Genomic DNA, 18191 nt, shown 5'->3' with positions numbered 1-18191 from the left:
CACTTTGTGCTCAGGTGAGCTAAAAAAGCTTCATGCCTAATATCTAAGGTCAGTGCATTAAGGTTTTCGACAAGCAGATTTTTTAAATACTTCCTATAAGTCTATGGAAAAAAGAACTGTCTAATGACAGCAAGATCTACTATATGAAGCCGTTCCACATAATACCAATTTACATACAAAAGCTTTAGCAAAAAATTTAAGTTGAAAAAGGGGCATACTTCTGCTTAAATGTAAGCTAGTTTATGTAACTTGTCATGTGAGGCCATCCTATAATGACAAAGATGTGTGGAGAATCTCAAAACATTTGGTCAAGTAATTCCTGAGAATCATGCTAATACGCAGAACTATAAAAAAAATTCTATGTTATTTCTAGAGTTATGTATCTTGCCACATTATGTCAGGTCATGATACTAAAGCCATGTGTGATGTTTAAAAGCATTTGGCCAAATAGCTTTTGAGAAACCTACCTACATGCAAAACTTAAACCTGAAATAATTCTAAGCTAAAAAGGGGTATACCTTTGACAAAAGAAAATCTAGAGTTAGTTCACTAGGCATGAAATTTGAAAGCATTTAGCCAACTAGTTTTTGAGAAAAAAAACCTGCTTACATGTAAAACTTTAGCCTCAAATGCTTAGTACAAGAAACGCGGCAATGCCACGAAACCAGGTTTTCAACACTTTTCATAAGAATAAACAAGAGCGCCACCAAGCGGGGCAATATACGCCCGAAGGCTTACATCATAGGATGGGAGCAAAATTTTAAGAACTTGACTGTTGAAGCCCCAAAGGACTGGAACAACAAAAGGAAAACTTCAAAAAACAAATCTAAGTCCACAAAAAAAATTCAAAGTCTACAAAAAAATCCTTATCAGGTACAGGTATGTAAAAATACACCTTAAAATTGGAGGTACCATCCATGTTGTACCACAGAAAAGTGGTCTCGGTTTTTCCCTACGGCCAATACTAAAAAAGTTTCAAAATAAGCTATTTATAGTAACATAAAAGGGAAGTAATTCAAAAAAAAATTATTGTAAGTACAAAAAAAAAGAGATCTGCCAAATAAAAACAAGAGCACTGCAATGCAGAGCAATATACACAAAGCAAAGTCATATATGACCTTTGACCCTTAAGTGTGACCTTGACCTAGAAGCGAGTCATCCGGAACATGCGCTCTGCACATCGTTGCAATGTGGTGAACATTTCTGCCAAGTTTCTTTGAAATCCTTCCAGCAGTTCAAGAGTTACAGAGCGGACACGAAACAAACTGATATGACCTTTGACTCCTAAGTGTGACCTTGACCTTGAAGCGAGACATCCGGAACATGCGCTCTGCACGTCGTCTGGGTGTGGTGAACATTTGTGTCAAGTTTCCTTGAAATCCTTCAAGGGGTTCAAGAGTTACAGAGCGGACACAAAATTGCTAACGGACAGACGGACAGACAGACGGACGGACAGACGGACACCAGCTTCATAACATAATACGTCCCTTCGGGCGTATAAAAAGTATACTGGATCACAGTGCACCACTTTAAAGCAAAACCCTAACCCTAAACCTAACCCTATTTTAGTAACAACGACCTTGACCTTGATCCCAGAAACCCCAAAATCAATCCCAAGCTACAACTTTATATAAGTTTTCTATACACCAAGTTTCATCATGATAGCTCATTCCTAAGTTAAGTTATTGACCGGAAACCCTTTTTCTATTTTAAGTAACAGTGACCTTGACCTTGACCCCAGAAACCCCAAAATCAATCCCAGCCTTTGTCTTGATATAAGCTACATACATACCAAGTTTTATTCAAATATCTTTACCGAAACAAAAGTTATTGACTGGAAACACCAGTTTGACGTTGCCGCCCGCCCGACCAACGACATACCCCAATCTAATAACTCAGGTTTTCGTTGAAAACCTGGTTAAAAATGGGAGCATAATTTTGACAAAATAAAATGTAGAATTATATAACTTTACCTGTGAGGTCAACTCATGATGCCAAATAAATGTAAGAATATAAGGTCTTGTAGTTTTTTAAGAAACATGCAAAACTTTTGTGATGTGGATGCGACCAAAGGGTAACAACAATAGCTCTGCTATTTGAAATTTTCAAATTTTGACAAATCACAATAAACTGAACAATTTTGGTAGTCGGTCACCAAAGGAACATTTGCATGGAATTATTTGAAAATCGGACCAGCAGTTTCTGACAAGAAGATTTTCAAACTTCAAAGTTCCCACTATATACATAAAGAAAACAAAGGCCATGCCCCTTGGCAGTCATGTTTTTAACAACTCAATAGGACTTAAGTTGCTCACCTGAAGAGACCTTAACCATCTGACCTTGCTTCTCACCAGGTTTGGTGAAAATCCTTTAAGCAGTCCAGTAATTATTTAAAGGTTTTTCCTTTATTTTACTGTGATGCCCCAAAAATGCGTAACCATTTGAACTAACTTCATGATACAAAGTTGTTTAATTTTTTTTCTAATTATAGCTTCGGTGCCCCCTAAAAGGGGCTAAGCAAAACCATTACAATGATACTACAGGCCAAGTTTGATGAAGATCCATCTGCATGAAGTTGTTTAACCCTTTTCCAATCATATCGCCCCAATCCGCCCTTATTGCTTATCCAACGAAACGCCTCAATCCGCCCGTGCTGTCTACAAACGATTCGCCTGAAACCGCCCGGATAATGCACTGTTCATATTCGTCTTTTTCCGATTGAAAACGACGAAAACTTATTGGTTTAAAAGTTTAAATCGGTTGGGAAAAGTTCATTTTACGATCATGCCCGAGTCTCGCTTTCAAAACGTTACTATTTATACAGCAAATTTTGGAAATCCCCAACTCATTTTCAGAAAATAAAATTGTACATGTACCAAAATGGCGGATAGCGATAGAGAATCGAACAATTTTGTCACGACGATATTTACGAAATTCTATGTCGTGAACCAGATTCAGATGTGAATATTAGTGATATTTGGTTGGAGGAATTATCAAGCGACTGCGATACGTCTGAAATAGTAGAATTATACTCATGACAAATAGAAAATAACTGGGAATGTGACACCCCTTTGGAAGACCTACGACCGTTGATGAATTATTGAAATTTGACTCGAATATTTCATCGAGGTATGTTAGGGACTTTATTCATGATGGCGAACAAAATTTGACTGAAATATCAAATAGATTTTATAATTTTTTTGACACAAAGTTCGATTCATTTTTTTTAATGATTGCTGAAGAAACCAAATTTTTTATGGTACTGGTACAAGGCAAGAAATTCAACATAAACAACAACAGTTGGACTGAAGGGATGATGATGTTTGGGAGGCTCAGGGAGAAACAACAGCAAATGAAATGCAGACTTTCTTCATTGGTTATGATAATCGTCAGAATACATAACATTGTGTGGAAGATTTCTGGAGCTCCGATGACCGACTTCGAGTAGAGGGTTTTACCAAAATCATGCCTATTCAACGTTGGTGTAAGTTGAAAAATCATCTCAAATAACCGTGATCAGCCTGATCCTACCGACAATATCGCAACAGGTTATTCAAAATCTGGCCACTTATACACCTTTATAACAGAAACTTCAAGAGTGATATTACCCATCCAAGTCGTAAAGGCCGGTTTTTGCTGAAACAGTTAATACCTAACAAGGCAGTCTGAAAGACAGCTAAATCCCCCGCCACTGCTATGGATAGTGGAAGGGTAAACCTTTTATTTTAGCTGTGACCTTGACCTTGAACTGACATGGCTGACTCATGAATTCTGCACAACGTCTTGATAAGGTGATCATTTGACCAAAGTTTCATGAAAATCCTTCAAGGGGTTTAGGAGATACAGAGCTGAAACCTTTGACCTTCAGTTGTGACCTTGACCTTGAGTTGACATGGCTGACTCATGAGTTCTTGATGAGGTGATCATTTGACCCAAGTTTGATGAAAATCCTTCAAGGGGTTAAGGAGATACAGAGTGGACACCAAATGGAAGGCTCAAACCTTCGACCCTTAGTTGTGACCTTGACCTTGAGCTGGCATGGTTGACTCATAATTTCTGCACATCGTTCTGATGAGGTAATCATTTGACCCAAGTTTTATAAAATTCCTTCAAGGGGTTTAGGAGATATAGAGCGGACACGAAATGGAAGGCTCAAACCTTTGACTTTCAGTTGTGACCTTGACCTTGAGCTGACATGGCTGACTCATAAGTTCTGCACATCGCTTTGATGAGGTGATCGTTTGACCCAAGTTTGATGAAAATCCTGCAAGGGGTTTAGGAGATATAGAGCGGACACAAAATGGAAGGCTCAAACCTTTGACCCTAAGTTGTGACCTTGACCTTGAGCCGGAATGGCTGACTCATGGGTTCTGCACATCGTCTTGATGAGGTGATCATTTGACCCAAGTTTGATAAAATTCCTTCAAGGGACGGAAGGACGGACGGAAGGACGGACGGATGGAAGGACGGACAGACGCAGACCATTCCTATAATCCCTCCGCCACGGCCGGGGATTAACAAGCCAACAAAATGGCGACTCAAATCACGAATGTCAGCAGACTCTATTTATTCATTTTTTAAATTTTATTTATATATTTATTTATCTATTTATTTATTATAGTTTTCGTTCAGGCAATCTCATAGCTTTTCAAAGAAACATTTGGTCAGGTGTCAAACTGAACTACTTGCATATGAATAAAATCTGTATTAATTTTGTTGATTTTTTTTCATTTAATAGAAAGTACAAAAAAAAAATAAAACAGTAAACAAATCAAGGAAGTGTTAAATGTAAATATCAATGGGAGATATTGTTTAGTCATGTATATAGACAAATATTTCAACTATGATATATATAATACAATTTCATTTACAGTATATAGTATATATTTTATGTGTTTATATATAATTATGAATGTATTGCAAGTTTTGTACATAATCAGAATTTAATTGTGCATAAATAATGTCAGTGTAAGATGTGATAAAATGGAAAATAAAGCAATAAAAAAGGAATTTATATCTGAGGAAATCAGCAAATATCAACTAAGTGTCAATGACTGGAAATTATTAGTGTTAATTGAGTGGGGATTAAATAGACATACTCCCCACTAAGATCTTAGCAAGTGTCATCTACTGTAAGTTTATCTAATTATCTCCCATCCTGTGCATGTGTTGTTATGTTTTTTGCATGGCCTTTGTTACTTTGAATAGTTTAAAGTGACACACCCCCTCATTCTTATGTGAATAACTGGCAAAATATTATCATAGGCAAATATCTCTGTTCAGACAGGCTTATAAGATCACACAGATCTATGTTCCCAGTAGGTATAGGTTTCCAGTGGAGTACTGATTGGAAAAGGGTTAAAGGTATTTCTATTTTAGCTCTAGTGGCCCCTATAATGGGATCCAGTGCCCTCATTTGAACAAATTTGACATAACACCATATAATGATGTTACAGACCAAGTCTGATGAAAATCCAACAAGCACCCCCGTTTGAACAAATTTGAGAGAGGACATCATCATGATGCTACAGACCAAGTTTGATGAAGATCCATCCAGCATTTCATGAGAAGATGTCTTTTAAAGGAATTTGTATTCATAGCTCTCCCTAAAAAGGGAAAAGTGCTCCTATTTGAATAAAGTTGGAAGAAGACCTTATAATCATGCTATAGACCAATGGCGGAAGAAGCCATTTAAAGTTTTTTTCTTTCTTAGCTCTAGCGAACCCCAATAGGGGCCAACTATCTCCACTTGAACAAATTTGAGAGAGGACCTTATAATGATGCTACAGACCAAGTTTGATGAAGATCCACTGAGCAGTTCATGAGAAGTCATTAAAAGATATCTTTATCTTTAGCCTTAGCGGCCCCTTAAGCAGTCCAACTGCCCCCGTTTGAACAATTTTGGGAGAGAATCTTATCATGATGCTAGAGACAAAGCTGGATGAAGATCCATCTAGTGGTTCATGAGAAGTTGTTTAAAGGTATTTCTATTCTTAACTCTAGCAGCCCCTAAAATGAGCGAAGTGTCTGAATTTGAATAAACTTGGGAGAGGACTTGTAATACTTACAATGATGCTACAGACCAAGTTTGATGAAGATCATGAGAAGTTGTTTAAAGGTTGTTTTTTTTTATTTTTAGCTTTTGGGGCCCTGAAAAAGGGGCCAAGGTGAACCATTTGTACAAACTTGATAGAGGTCCATGCCCAAGTTTGTAATTCTGACCAGAAGTTTCAGAGGAGAAGATCAGGATGTAGGATGATGGATGCCGGACCATCCACCTATACCAATAGCTCATGGTCAAGCTGAATATTTAAACAAGAGGGCCATGATGGCCATTAATCCACAGCTTGCTTCAACAGGTTTGGTAGAAGGTCATGGTGTGTGTGTGGGGGAGGGTTACGTGCGTGCACGAGTGCATGGTATACAGGGGCTGTTAGTAAATGTCAGATAACATCAAGAAACACAAGAAAATTCGATGAATTGGTATCCCCCGCCGAAAGGGTTTGTGGTCAGGAATGGCAAAAAAATATATCCGGCAAAAAGTTAAGGATGTTACTAAGAAGCAAAAGAAGCAAATAATTTCATTTGTCAAAATCAATTTAACAGAAAATGAATGCTATTTTATGGTTGGGGGAGGAGGGGCAGTGGGGGTGACAGGGTAAGGGTACAAAACATCGATTATTGTCATTGATCATCGATGTTGATTATAAATATTGAAATATGGATGGAAAATTAAAAATGAAAAAAAATAAAAATGTGGGGGGGGGGGGGGGATGACTGGGTGGAGGAGTGAGGTGGGGGAACAGTACAACTTTGTATGTTGATAAATATTCATGAAAGTCTGAAAAAAATAATAATAAAAAGGAAAGAATTTTTTTTTTTTGGGGGGGGGGGGGGGGGGGGGGGTTGGGAGGTTGGTCGGGGGAGGTGGTGTGACAAAAGCAAGGTGGTGACCAGGTGTGGGTACACAACTTCACATGTTTATAATAAATGTTCACGGAAAAGAATGAAAGAAGTTTTATGAAATTCTACCAATTGGTTGGTTTGTTATGTACAAATCTGTAGATTTTCAAATAATTAAAGGGCAATAACTCTTAGGAAAATTGACCAATTGAAAAAAAAAAATGACATACATCATCAAAGTATGTTGATTCATATTTATTTTAAGTTTCATGAAATTCTACCAGCTTGTTACTGAGAAATGGCTGCAGACATGGATTTTTCAGTAAATAAAGGGCAATAACTCTAGGGGAAATTGACCAATCCAAAAAAAAACTTGATGGACATCACTGTAGTATGTTGGTTCATATTTATTTCAAGTTTCATGAAATTCCACCTGCTAGTTACTGAGAAATGGCTGCGGACGGACATTTTTGGGCATTTTTCATTAAATCAAGGGCAATAACTCTAAGGGAAATCGACCAATCCAAAAAAAAACTTGACGGGCATCATCGCAGTATGTTGGTTCATGTTTATTTCAAGTTTCATGAAATTCTACCTGCTAGTTACTGAGAAATGGCTGTGGACGGACACACGCATGCACGCACGCACGGATGCACGGACGTGACGGACGGACAACGCCATTTCAATACCCCCCTCCCGATTTCATCGGCGGGGGATAATAAGAAAGTCAGAAACAAATTGTTGAGCTGGTGGGGGGTCACTTATGGAACATCTGTATGACATTTTTGGAATTTGTGCCAGCAGTTTCAGAGAAGATGCATTTCAAAGTTTTCCATACAGTCATAAATAGAAAACTAGCCCCACCCCAGGCGGCCACTTCTTTTTTAACAAATCAATATGGCCTGAAGGAATTTGCTAGAAGGTCGACCACCAACTGTTTTCCCATAGACTTCAATTATAACAATATGGCTTGAAACAGCCTTTCATAACTCAAAATACATGTATTTAATCACATTTTTTTAAAGATTTATCTTAGTTCCAACAAAATCAGCAACAAAACAGAACTTGTGATACTTTATAGTATTTTTCGTGTGAATAACAAGACCTCCTGTTTATGCCAGTGGCATAATGGGATAAAACATTCTTTTTTACAATACTGTAAATACTTTTTTACAGTACACATCAAATGCACCAAATCTTATCAAAATGTATAATAAAATACTGTAAACATAATAAAAAGGTTCATTTTTGAAAAAAAATCCTGCGCTCATAGTACTTAAGGTAAAAATGTTATGCATTTGTTAGCAAGACTAAACAAAAACACTTCAAGCCATTTATCAAATTCATTTGAGGAAATCTAACATAAACATGTGTTAGAGAAATCATAAACATCCTGCTAAGAAAACAGTGGAATATAAACAAACTTCCCCACGAATGTGGCCAATGAAACCAAATAACTAGCCCTTCGTATTTATTTTTCTTCAATTAATTTCCAAGAAAGCTATTACAAAAAGGCTAAGACGCTCCTGTTTCTGCTGGCTTGTTCCAACAGTTAAAATCTAAAGAATTCCAATTTACATGTTTGAGCCTAAAGAGCTAAGCAAACTACAGAAAGATTTTTTTTCACTGCACATGCTTCCTAAACTCAGCTGTCTATTCCAAAACTTCAGGCAAAGCAAGTACAACTTATTTTCATTATTTCATCTTTTTTTGGCAACAGAATACCTGAATAAAATAAATGATTGTCATTAAATGTTCCATCCTTTTTTCATAAACTGACTTTGTTTTTTTATGAAACTTACTGTTCATTATCTAAAAACCAAAGCTTTTTCTCCTTATTGGCCTAAACGTATGTGGTGTATAAAATTGAGGTTCACAAAGAACTATTTCCAGTTTTGAACTACACCAGTGAAAATGAAGAACAAAATTTTCATTCCTATCCTGTTCATTTTCAGTTTTTCTTCCAGCAGATTTTTATGTTTGGCTACAGCAGATAACAAGTACAGTGTACTGGGAAAGATGTTTCAAGCAGTTATGGAAGATATGCAATTACAGGATGACAGAATAAAAGCATTGGAAAACAACAGGTAAGTCTGAAATTTTTCAACCTTAAGGGGCATACCTCTAGCGTTGGGTAATTTTTTTCTCAAAATTCGGGAAGAACCTTAATTTCTTAGCTGTAAATAAAAGTTAAACACAAATTCAAGGCAGAGTTTATCTATTATACAAACATTCATGTACTAGCATTTAGGAGTGACCTGTCGCTTTTATTAATAAATTTGAAAGGTTACTGGAATAAACCACTTCAGTAAAGGGGTACCCTACCTTTTAATAACGTATTTTTATAATAAATATTTAAATGACTGCTTCTTCGACAATTGGACACCGTGGTGCAGTGGTAAGCGTGACGGTTCTAGAATCTAACTTTTGTGAGTTCGAATTCCAGCGGAGATCAATATTTTGTTTTCATTATATATATATTTTTTCATTTTAGATTTTGGTAACATACATTCATACATTTAAAATGATAATAATGTTAAGGATGTATTTGAATTGCATTACTTGTATCATTTTGCTATTTTCGAATATAACATAGGTTTTTCAAATATCTTTTTTATTGTGAATTATTCAACATGGTTAACATAGCTTTTGACAATTTGGTCATTCAACTAGCTGATGACACTGATTCGGAGGAAACCGACGCCGCCAGCGAGTGTGAGGATGCTCCATTGGGCGCGTGTGTATGAATGTATTGAAATTGTATGAATGAAATTAAAAATGAAATTGAAATGATGAAATAAAATGAAATAAAAAAAAAACATGAAAAATATAAATAAAACAAATTCAATCATAAAACAAAACCCTCCGTGTGGGATTCAAACCCACAGCCTCCTAATCGCAAAATTTAAATCACTAGCAACATTCCTCAATTCTACCAACTGAGCTATCAATGCAATTTCAGTCTGCTCACTATTTAAAATATATTTATAGTTTTAAATAAGTCAAATATCTTTCAAACCCTTATTTAATAAAAGGAACAGTCTGGAAAATCCAAATCTAAAAATAAAAGTGACAAGTCACTCCTAATTGCTAATAGTATGTAATAAAATATTTTATTCTATGCTAACTGATAAAATACTGTATTCCATCAGTGAGATATAATGCATATCACTTACTGCATATCACTCACTGTAAATTATATAGCTTTGCCAATCTACTTGTACAGTGTGTATATTTTAAATCATTTACATAAAACAGGCTGAAAATTGTAGTCGCACTTTGTTCTTTATATTATATTTCTCGATTCAAATTATTTTACTTAATGAGAATTTCATAACGTAGCGCAACAAGAAATTAAACAAGAGCACCGCCTTGCAGGTGCTGACGCTCATCTGATTTTTTTTTGTATAATAGAAAAATTGTCCTACCCATGATTTTCTAAGTCCAAAAAGGGCCATAATTCTTGCAAAAAGCAGGATGGAGTTATGTTTCTTGATGTACAGAGTCAGCTTATGATGGTGTACAACTGTTGCAAGTTTCAAAGCAATAGCTTGAATAGTTTAGGACAAAAGCTGACCTAAACATAAAACTTAACCAATAAATATGATATATATATATATCACGATATTTTCTAAGTCCAAAAGGGGACACAATTCTTGCAAAAAGCAGGACAGAGTTATGTTTCTTGCTGTACATGGTCAGCTTATGATGGTGAACAAGTGTGCAAGATTTAAAGCAATAGTTTTGATAGTTTATGAGAAAAGCTGACCTAAACATAAAACTTTACCAAGAAATCTGATTTTCTAAGTCCAAAAGCGGCAATAATTCTTGAAAAAAGCAGGATGGAGTTACCTTTCTTGATGTACAGGGTCAGCTTATGATGGTGAACAAGAGTTGCAAGTTTCAAAGCAATAGCTTTGATAGTTTAGGAGAAAAGTTGACCTAAACATAAAACTTAACCAAGAAATCTGATATTTTCTAAGTCCAAAAGGGGCCATAATTCTTGCAAAAAGCAGGATGGAGTTATGTTTCTTGCTGTACAGGGTCAGCTTTTGATGGTAAACAAGTGTTGCAAGTTTCAAAGCAATAGCTTTGATAGTTTAGGAGAAAAGCTGACCTAAACATAAAACTTAACCAGGCAATGCCGACGCTGACGCCGACACCGATCAAGTGATGACAATAACTCATCATTTTTTTCCAAAAAAATCAGATGAGCTAATAAAATGGAACTTTATGCCGTGTATGTCCTTCTAACGTCACAACACGTCTGTTATATTCGTTTACGCACGTCTGTTTCCCGCACAGAGATTAAAATTTGTTGCAAAATGCATATCTCAACGTAATTAAGCATAAAATAAAAAGAAAAATTTTTTTTTCCATGAATATAGAATATCTCATCGCAAAGTAAGAAAATTTTCACATTTTCACACGCGCTAAGTGCTCATGAAAATATTTGAAATTATCTCACCTTTCAGTGAGATATATTCCATATTCACTCAAAACAAACAAATATCCACTATTTATCACATGTCTGACATCGCGGGAGCAAAATAAAGCCATTACATAAAATTGATAATACACTAGTGTAATAAAGCTTTGACATCGACATCGTTCAAAGTATAGGGGACGTTTGTCAAACTGACTTGTTTATATTAGTTACAGAAAATAGAACTTTTGATGTTTCAGGAGGAAAAGCTAACATGTGATAAAAAGAATATTACATTTGTGGCTTTCCACATTGAATTTATTAAACCTGTTGTATAAAATTGTTAAAATGCTTGGCAGAGCCTCTTATTTTATTATTTTATTATTTTATTCAACTCCCTTAATAAATTCAATATGAAAAGACAATCATGTAATATCCTCTATATGATTAAAAGCACTCAAAATCCTTTAGTCCTATACTGTATACTGTAGATTGGGTAATGTTTGCAGTGGTTCTATTTTCCCTATATCCACAAATTCAAAATATCCATGAATATAACTATACATTATGTAGTAAAACACAAACATTTAGGTTTCGCAAATTCTTAACACCTCCAATAAGGCTGCTAACTAGGAAATTGAGAAAAGTGCATGTCTCCAACAACTGCCTAATCATTTAGTGATTCAAAGTGGTTTGGGTGAGTGGTTCCTAAAGTGATTCAAAGTGGTTTGGGTGAATGGTTCCGATCAGTAATTCAAGGGCCATAATTCAAAAGTGACTGGGCCGATGTGGCTGGTTATCGAATTTGGCTGAGGACTTATTGGCAAACACATTTTGTTCAAATCTGGTGAAGATTGGATGAGAAATGTTTGTTTTAAGAGTGCAGGCAAGCTCTGTGACAGACACACAGACACAGACAGGAGTAAATCAATATGTCTCCCATACCACTGTGTGGTGGGAGACATAATTACAATTGTTAATCTGGAGGTGCCTATAACTTAACATTCCTTAAACTAATATTTCAGCATTTTCCATATTTTTCAGTATTTCAGAAGTGTCAGGCAGAACGTGTTTTAAATATTTCAGTGCCAAGATAAGAGATGAAGAAATACAGAAGGCAATAACTGACACACCAACTAAAGGTAACCTACAAGACAACACCCATGAATATCAATCCAGGAAAAGAGATCTCATAACACAAATACAGAAGAATGACACACAAGAAGATATTCAACAAATCAAAGACTACTTAATACACATGAGTAAAGGTTTAGCAGTAGAAAAATCTATGAGAGCAGAGAATACAAACACTATTGGAAGCCTTGTGGACCAGAACAATGAATCTCTGAACAAGTTACACCAAACCATAGACCATCATGAAAACGCAGTGAAAAACTCCTTCAAAGACCTTGAAACTGATTTGAAAGCATATGGCGATAAAATAAATTATGACACAGACCAAGTAATCCGAAACTTTACCATGGAATATAAAGAGGAATTAGATAAAACTGAACTAGAAAAAAAAGAGGGAATAAAGAATATTGCTGATGTTATTGAAAAGATTCAAAAAGATGTAGAGCAAATAAAACTATTCATGTATAACAAGGATAAGAATATTGCTTTTGGAAAGAGTGCATCTGAAAGTTCTTCCATAGAAAGTGAATATTACAAAGGTGCAAATGCTGCGACTGATGGTGTAACAAGTGGCAATTGGGAAGATGGCTCTTGTACGCATACAGCGTCAGAAATGAATCCATGGTGGCAAGTGGACTTGCAAAGACCATACTTAATCAACAGAGTGGTGATTACAAATCGAGCAGACTGTTGCGGTGAAAGATTGCACAGTCTTGTGATCAGTGTGAGTAATGAACAAGGCAGCACTGAAGAAATCTGCGGACATTTTGAAGGACCTAGTACTAACGGAGCCACAGAAACAATCCAATGTTATAGTACCGTCTTCGGAAGATATCTTAAAATACAAATGAATGCAAATTCTATTGGTGTTCTTACATTATGTGAAGTGGAAATTTTTGTTACATGACTGTTTTAGCTCCAAAAAATGGCACATGATTAAAAACATCAGCGTAAACTGAGATTTTTCTGTTTATACAGCGCTAATAAACAATAAGCATGCAAGTTTTAAGCAAGCATTTTTATGCAAAATGGTATTTTATTTTAACTATATGTTTTTAAAAACTGGCATTATTTCTTGTTGTATTTTCTTATTGTATCATATTCAGTAAGTGTTATCATATTCAGCACTTTTTATTCAGCATGCATTATCATATTCGGCATGTTTTATTCAGCATGCATTATCATATTCGGCATGTTTTATTCAGCATGTATTATCATATTCGGCATGTTTTATTCAGATGTATTATCATATTCAGGATGTTTTATTAAGCATGTATTATCGTATTTGACATGTTTTAATCAGCAGCTATTATCATATTCAACACATTTTATTCAGCATGTATTATCACATTCGGCACGTTTTATTCAACACGTATTATCATATTTGGCACATTGTATTCAGTAAGTGTTAACATATTTGGCATGTTTTATTCAGCAGGTATTATCATATTCAGCATGTCAAAATAGCAATATGTTATCACTGCAATAGGGTGAATGTAAATACGGTACTAATCAAAGTACTGAAAGTACAGAATGTAAATACGGTACTAATCAAAGTACTGAAAGTAAAGAAAGGCTGGCACACCACAAAACACTAAATAACTGTGTGGGAAACCTGTTTGCAAAATCTGATTTCTAAGTAATTCTTAGTTGGGAATCTGACAAAACATAGACAAAGTAAAACCTATAGACAATAAAGAAAACAAAGACAAAATGAACAACGAAAAGCACACAATCGGGAACCATCTGTGGCAAACACATTGGTAAATTTAAACCGTTTAAGCTGCGTTTGTATCCTTATGCTTGACCACCGCCATGGTTCCAAAATCAACTCTTAAAACAGAGTTGAGTCACTGACTTTAATATAGACTTGCATATAAACTTGAAGATGCTTTTGTAAAAAAGCGCATGTCTCCCCCAATGCAAAGTCGTATAGGCAAGAAGTCAATAGAGGTCAGGAGCGAAAGTCAAAGAGACACTGATGGTTGGCTGCAATAGGGATCATCTACTTGGCATATCCAGTCATCCCGCTATGTTTCAACATTCTTGGCCTAGTGGTTCTCAAGTTACTGTTCAGGCTCCTGTGACCTTGACCTTTGATCAAGTCACCCCAAAATTAATAGGGGTCATCTACTCTGCATGTTCAATCATCCTATGAAGTTTCAACATTCTAGGTCAAGTGGTTCTCAAGTTATTAATCTGAAATGGTTTTCCATGTTCAGGTCCCTGTGACCTTGACCTTTTACTGAGTGACCCCAAAATCAATAGGGGTCATCTACTCTGCATAACCAATCATCCTATGAAGTTTCAACATTCTGGATCAAGTGTTTTTCAAGTTACTGACCAGAAACTTTTTTCAATGTTCAGGCCCCTGTGACCTTGATCTTTAACAGAGTGATCCCAAAATCAATAGGGGTCATCTACTTTGCATGAACAATCATCCTATGAAGTTTCAACATTCTGGGTCAAGTGGTACTCAAGTTATTGATTGGAAATGGTTTTCAATGTTCAGGCCCCTGTGACCTTGACCTTTAATGGAGTGACCCTAAAAACAATAGGGGTCATCTACTATGCATGACCAATCATCCTATGAAGTTTCAACATTCTGGGTCAAGTGGTTCTCAAGTTATTGATCGGAAATGGTTTTCAATGTTCAGGCCCCTGTGACCTTGATCTTTAACAGAGTGATCCCAAAATCAATAGGGGTCATCTACTTTGCATGAACAATCATCCTATGAAGTTTCAACATTCTGGGTCAAGTGGTACTCAAGTTATTGATTGGAAATGGTTTTCAATGTTCAGGCCCCTGTGACCTTGACCTTTAATGGAGTGACCCTAAAAACAATAGGGGTCGTCTACTCCAGCAGCCCTACCACCCTATGAAGTTCGAAGGTTTTAGGTCAAATGGTTCTCCAGTTATTGATCGGGAATGAAGTTTGACATACGGACGGACAGGGCAAAAACAATATGTCTCCCCCAGAGGTGGGGAGACATAATAAGTATTTTTTGTAGAAAAGATTTATATACCAAGAAGCAATCACAGGTTTAGAAAAATGTCCAAAGGACAATAAAACTGCTTACAATGTGTAAGTTGTAAGGGGTACAAATGAGAGAAGTACTGCAGAGCAATACAAGACTTCAAACTAGTTAGGAACATTGCACACAAAAATGAGGTATTATAAAGAACAATAACTAGAAACAGAGGAACTAAAAAGGAAAAAGTAAAGAATGTGACAACAATTATCCTACGTTGCCAAATTAGGTCTCCCCACATGTTTAAACTCTCGACTTACTCTTGAATTTTGATAACAATATTGCACATTTTGACATTGATTTAGTAAATTAAGTCAATGCTAATATATGTATGTAAAGAAGCTCATTACTTTTACTTGCGATTTTTATGCCATTTTACTTTTGACAAGAAATATCTTTAAAAAAGATGTTCTGCTAATTGTAATAAGACAAGAAATTTTTCGTTTTTTCTACGACAAATAATGCATAGATCCGACCTGTCAATCAAACCAATAATATTGGCCAATGAGACAATGCATTATCTGTTGATCCGTTATCTCTGTTTCTAAGGTGTCATTGTGTCTCACAAGCTTACCATAACTAAGTACCTGTAGATTGTGTAGTTTTAAATAAAAACAGTGTTCTTTAAGGTTCTCTTCATGGCCCTGTGGTTAAAAAGAGAGGTTTTCTACAATCATATAAAATGTAAATTTGACATTGAGAAATAAGAAAAGAAGTGAATGCATGTAATAAATAATTGCAAACACTCTTGTAGAATGTTCATATGTCAGATTTATCATTTCAAGAGAAATACAGCTACTTTTTATTTGCATGAAAGACAGGTGTCACAGGATTTTCATTCAGCATTGCACACGACAATCGGCATACATTCGGGAGAATGCATATTTTTTTTCCCAAATTGTTATGTATATATTCTGGATTTGTGTGTGTTTTAATACTGAAATAAGCAGCACATTCCGTGATGATGTATAGATATTATAGACAAATATTTCTAAACTGTCCTTGTTTTCAATCAGCTGTTTATAAAATCAACATGAGATAAATTGTCGCATAGCTCCACTTATAGTCCATAATTATCATTTTGTACAGCATGCTAGAATCATTACCTGATTACATAATAAGATAATTTACATAATTAAATATGTCTCATATTGAAAACCCTTAAAACCTGCCGATTTGTTTCTCCTTCTTTTCAATAACAAGAGGGCCAAGTTGGCCCTAGTTTGCTCACCTGTGTAACATGCCATAACAGTGTAAACATGTTTTACCTAGTGATTTCATGGAGACAAATATTCCGACCAATTTTCATTAAGATTGGACCAAAAAACGTGGCCTCTTGAGTGTAGAGAAGCATTTTCTTTGATTTGATCAAGTTACCTAGTTTTTTATCCCACATGACCCTGATGCGAACTTGTCCAAAATTTCATGAAAACAAACATTCTGACAAAGTTTCGGGAAGATTGGAGCAAAAAAGTGGCCTCTAGAGTGTATACAAGCTTTTCTTATGATTTGACCTAGTGACCTAGTTTTTGACCCCACGTGACCCAGATCTGAAATCGTCCAAGACTTCATGATAACAAATATTCTGACCAAATCTTATGAAGATAGAATCAAAAATGTGCCCCCTAGGGTGTAAACAAGCTAATTCTTTGATCTGACCCCACATGACCCAGATAAATATTCATGCGATATTTCATGCAGACAAATATTCTGACCAAGTTTCATGTACATCAAATGAACAATGACCTAGTTTCTGATCCCATATGACCAAGTTTCAAACTTGGCCTAGAAATCATCAAGATAAACATTCTGACCAAGTTTCAAGAAGATAGGGTCATAAATGTGGCCTCTATGTTGTTAACAAGCTTTTCATTTGATTTGACCCGATGAGCTAGTTTTTGACCCAACATGACCAAGTTTCGTTCCAGGCCTAGACATCATCAAGATAATCATTCTGTGCAAGTCTGTATCAAATCAAAGCACAAATGAAACCTCTATATGGCTGAAAGGGCCAAAATAGAAAATTTTGCCTCTAGAACCCATGATGGCATCTAGCCGGTTTTTGAAAGGAACCGAGATCTTATTGTGACTTAAGTTGTGTGTAAGTGTGGTTAAAATCAAATATAAATGTCACTTCTATTGTGTTCACAAGGTAAAAATGAACAAATTTTGGCTCTTTCAGGGGAAAATCAGGGGCCATAACTCCAGAACTTATAATCGGATCTGACAGTATCATCATGAAATCCAAGATTTATTGTTGTTGAAGATATTTTGCAGTTTGTATCAAATCAAACTGTAAATGAAGTCTCTATATATGGCAGCAAAAGCCAAAATAGCAATTTTGGCCCTTTAAGGGGCCATAACTCTGCAACCCATGAAGGGATCTGGCCAGTTTTCGAAAGGAACTGAGATATTATGCCAATACAACTTGTGTGCAAGTTTTATTAAAGCTGATTACAAAATGTGGTCTGTTATTGTGTTCACAAGCCAAAAATGGCAAATTCTGGCCCTTTATGGGGCATAACTCTGCAAACCATGATGGGATCTGGCCAGTTTTCGAAAGGAACCGAAATATCATGCCAATAAAGCTGTGTGCAAGTTTAATTAAAATCAAATACAAAATGTGGTCTCTATCGTGTTCACGAGGAAATTGCGAACGGACGGATGATGGACAACGGACGAAAAGCGATCACAA

The 18191-nt window shown here is 35.8% G+C and overlaps 2 protein-coding genes across 6 annotated transcripts in view; one reads left to right on the top strand and one right to left on the bottom strand.

Moving 5' to 3' along the window:
• The window catches only part of LOC123536259 (calcineurin-binding protein cabin-1-like), a 113904-nt gene that overhangs the window by 56580 nt on the left and 39133 nt on the right, over positions 1-18191 (bottom strand). The window lies entirely within an intron of this gene.
• LOC123536152 (uncharacterized) lies at positions 4738-15893 on the top strand. 4 transcript variants are annotated; one of them, XM_053528126.1, is made up of 4 exons: positions 4738-5132; positions 6140-6359; positions 8859-8990; positions 12416-15893. In XM_053528126.1, the coding sequence occupies exons 3-4, from the start codon at positions 8923-8925 to the stop codon at positions 13368-13370; spliced, it is 1023 nt and encodes a 340-aa protein (XP_053384101.1). In that variant the 5' UTR covers positions 4738-5132; positions 6140-6359; positions 8859-8922; the 3' UTR covers positions 13371-15893. The 4 variants fall into 4 exon arrangements, with proteins under 4 accessions (XP_053384101.1, XP_045186374.2, XP_053384102.1 ...); XM_045330439.2 differs by lacking the exon at positions 6140-6359; XM_053528127.1 differs by lacking the exon at positions 4738-5132 and having other exon boundaries at positions 6036-6359.

The sequence above is a fragment of the Mercenaria mercenaria genome, chromosome 17, assembly GCF_021730395.1.
Source record: "Mercenaria mercenaria strain notata chromosome 17, MADL_Memer_1, whole genome shotgun sequence".
Classification (NCBI taxonomy): Eukaryota; Metazoa; Mollusca; class Bivalvia; order Venerida; family Veneridae; genus Mercenaria; species Mercenaria mercenaria.
The sequence above is the reverse complement of the archived record's forward strand: the minus strand, read 5'-3'. Positions and strand labels throughout refer to the sequence as shown.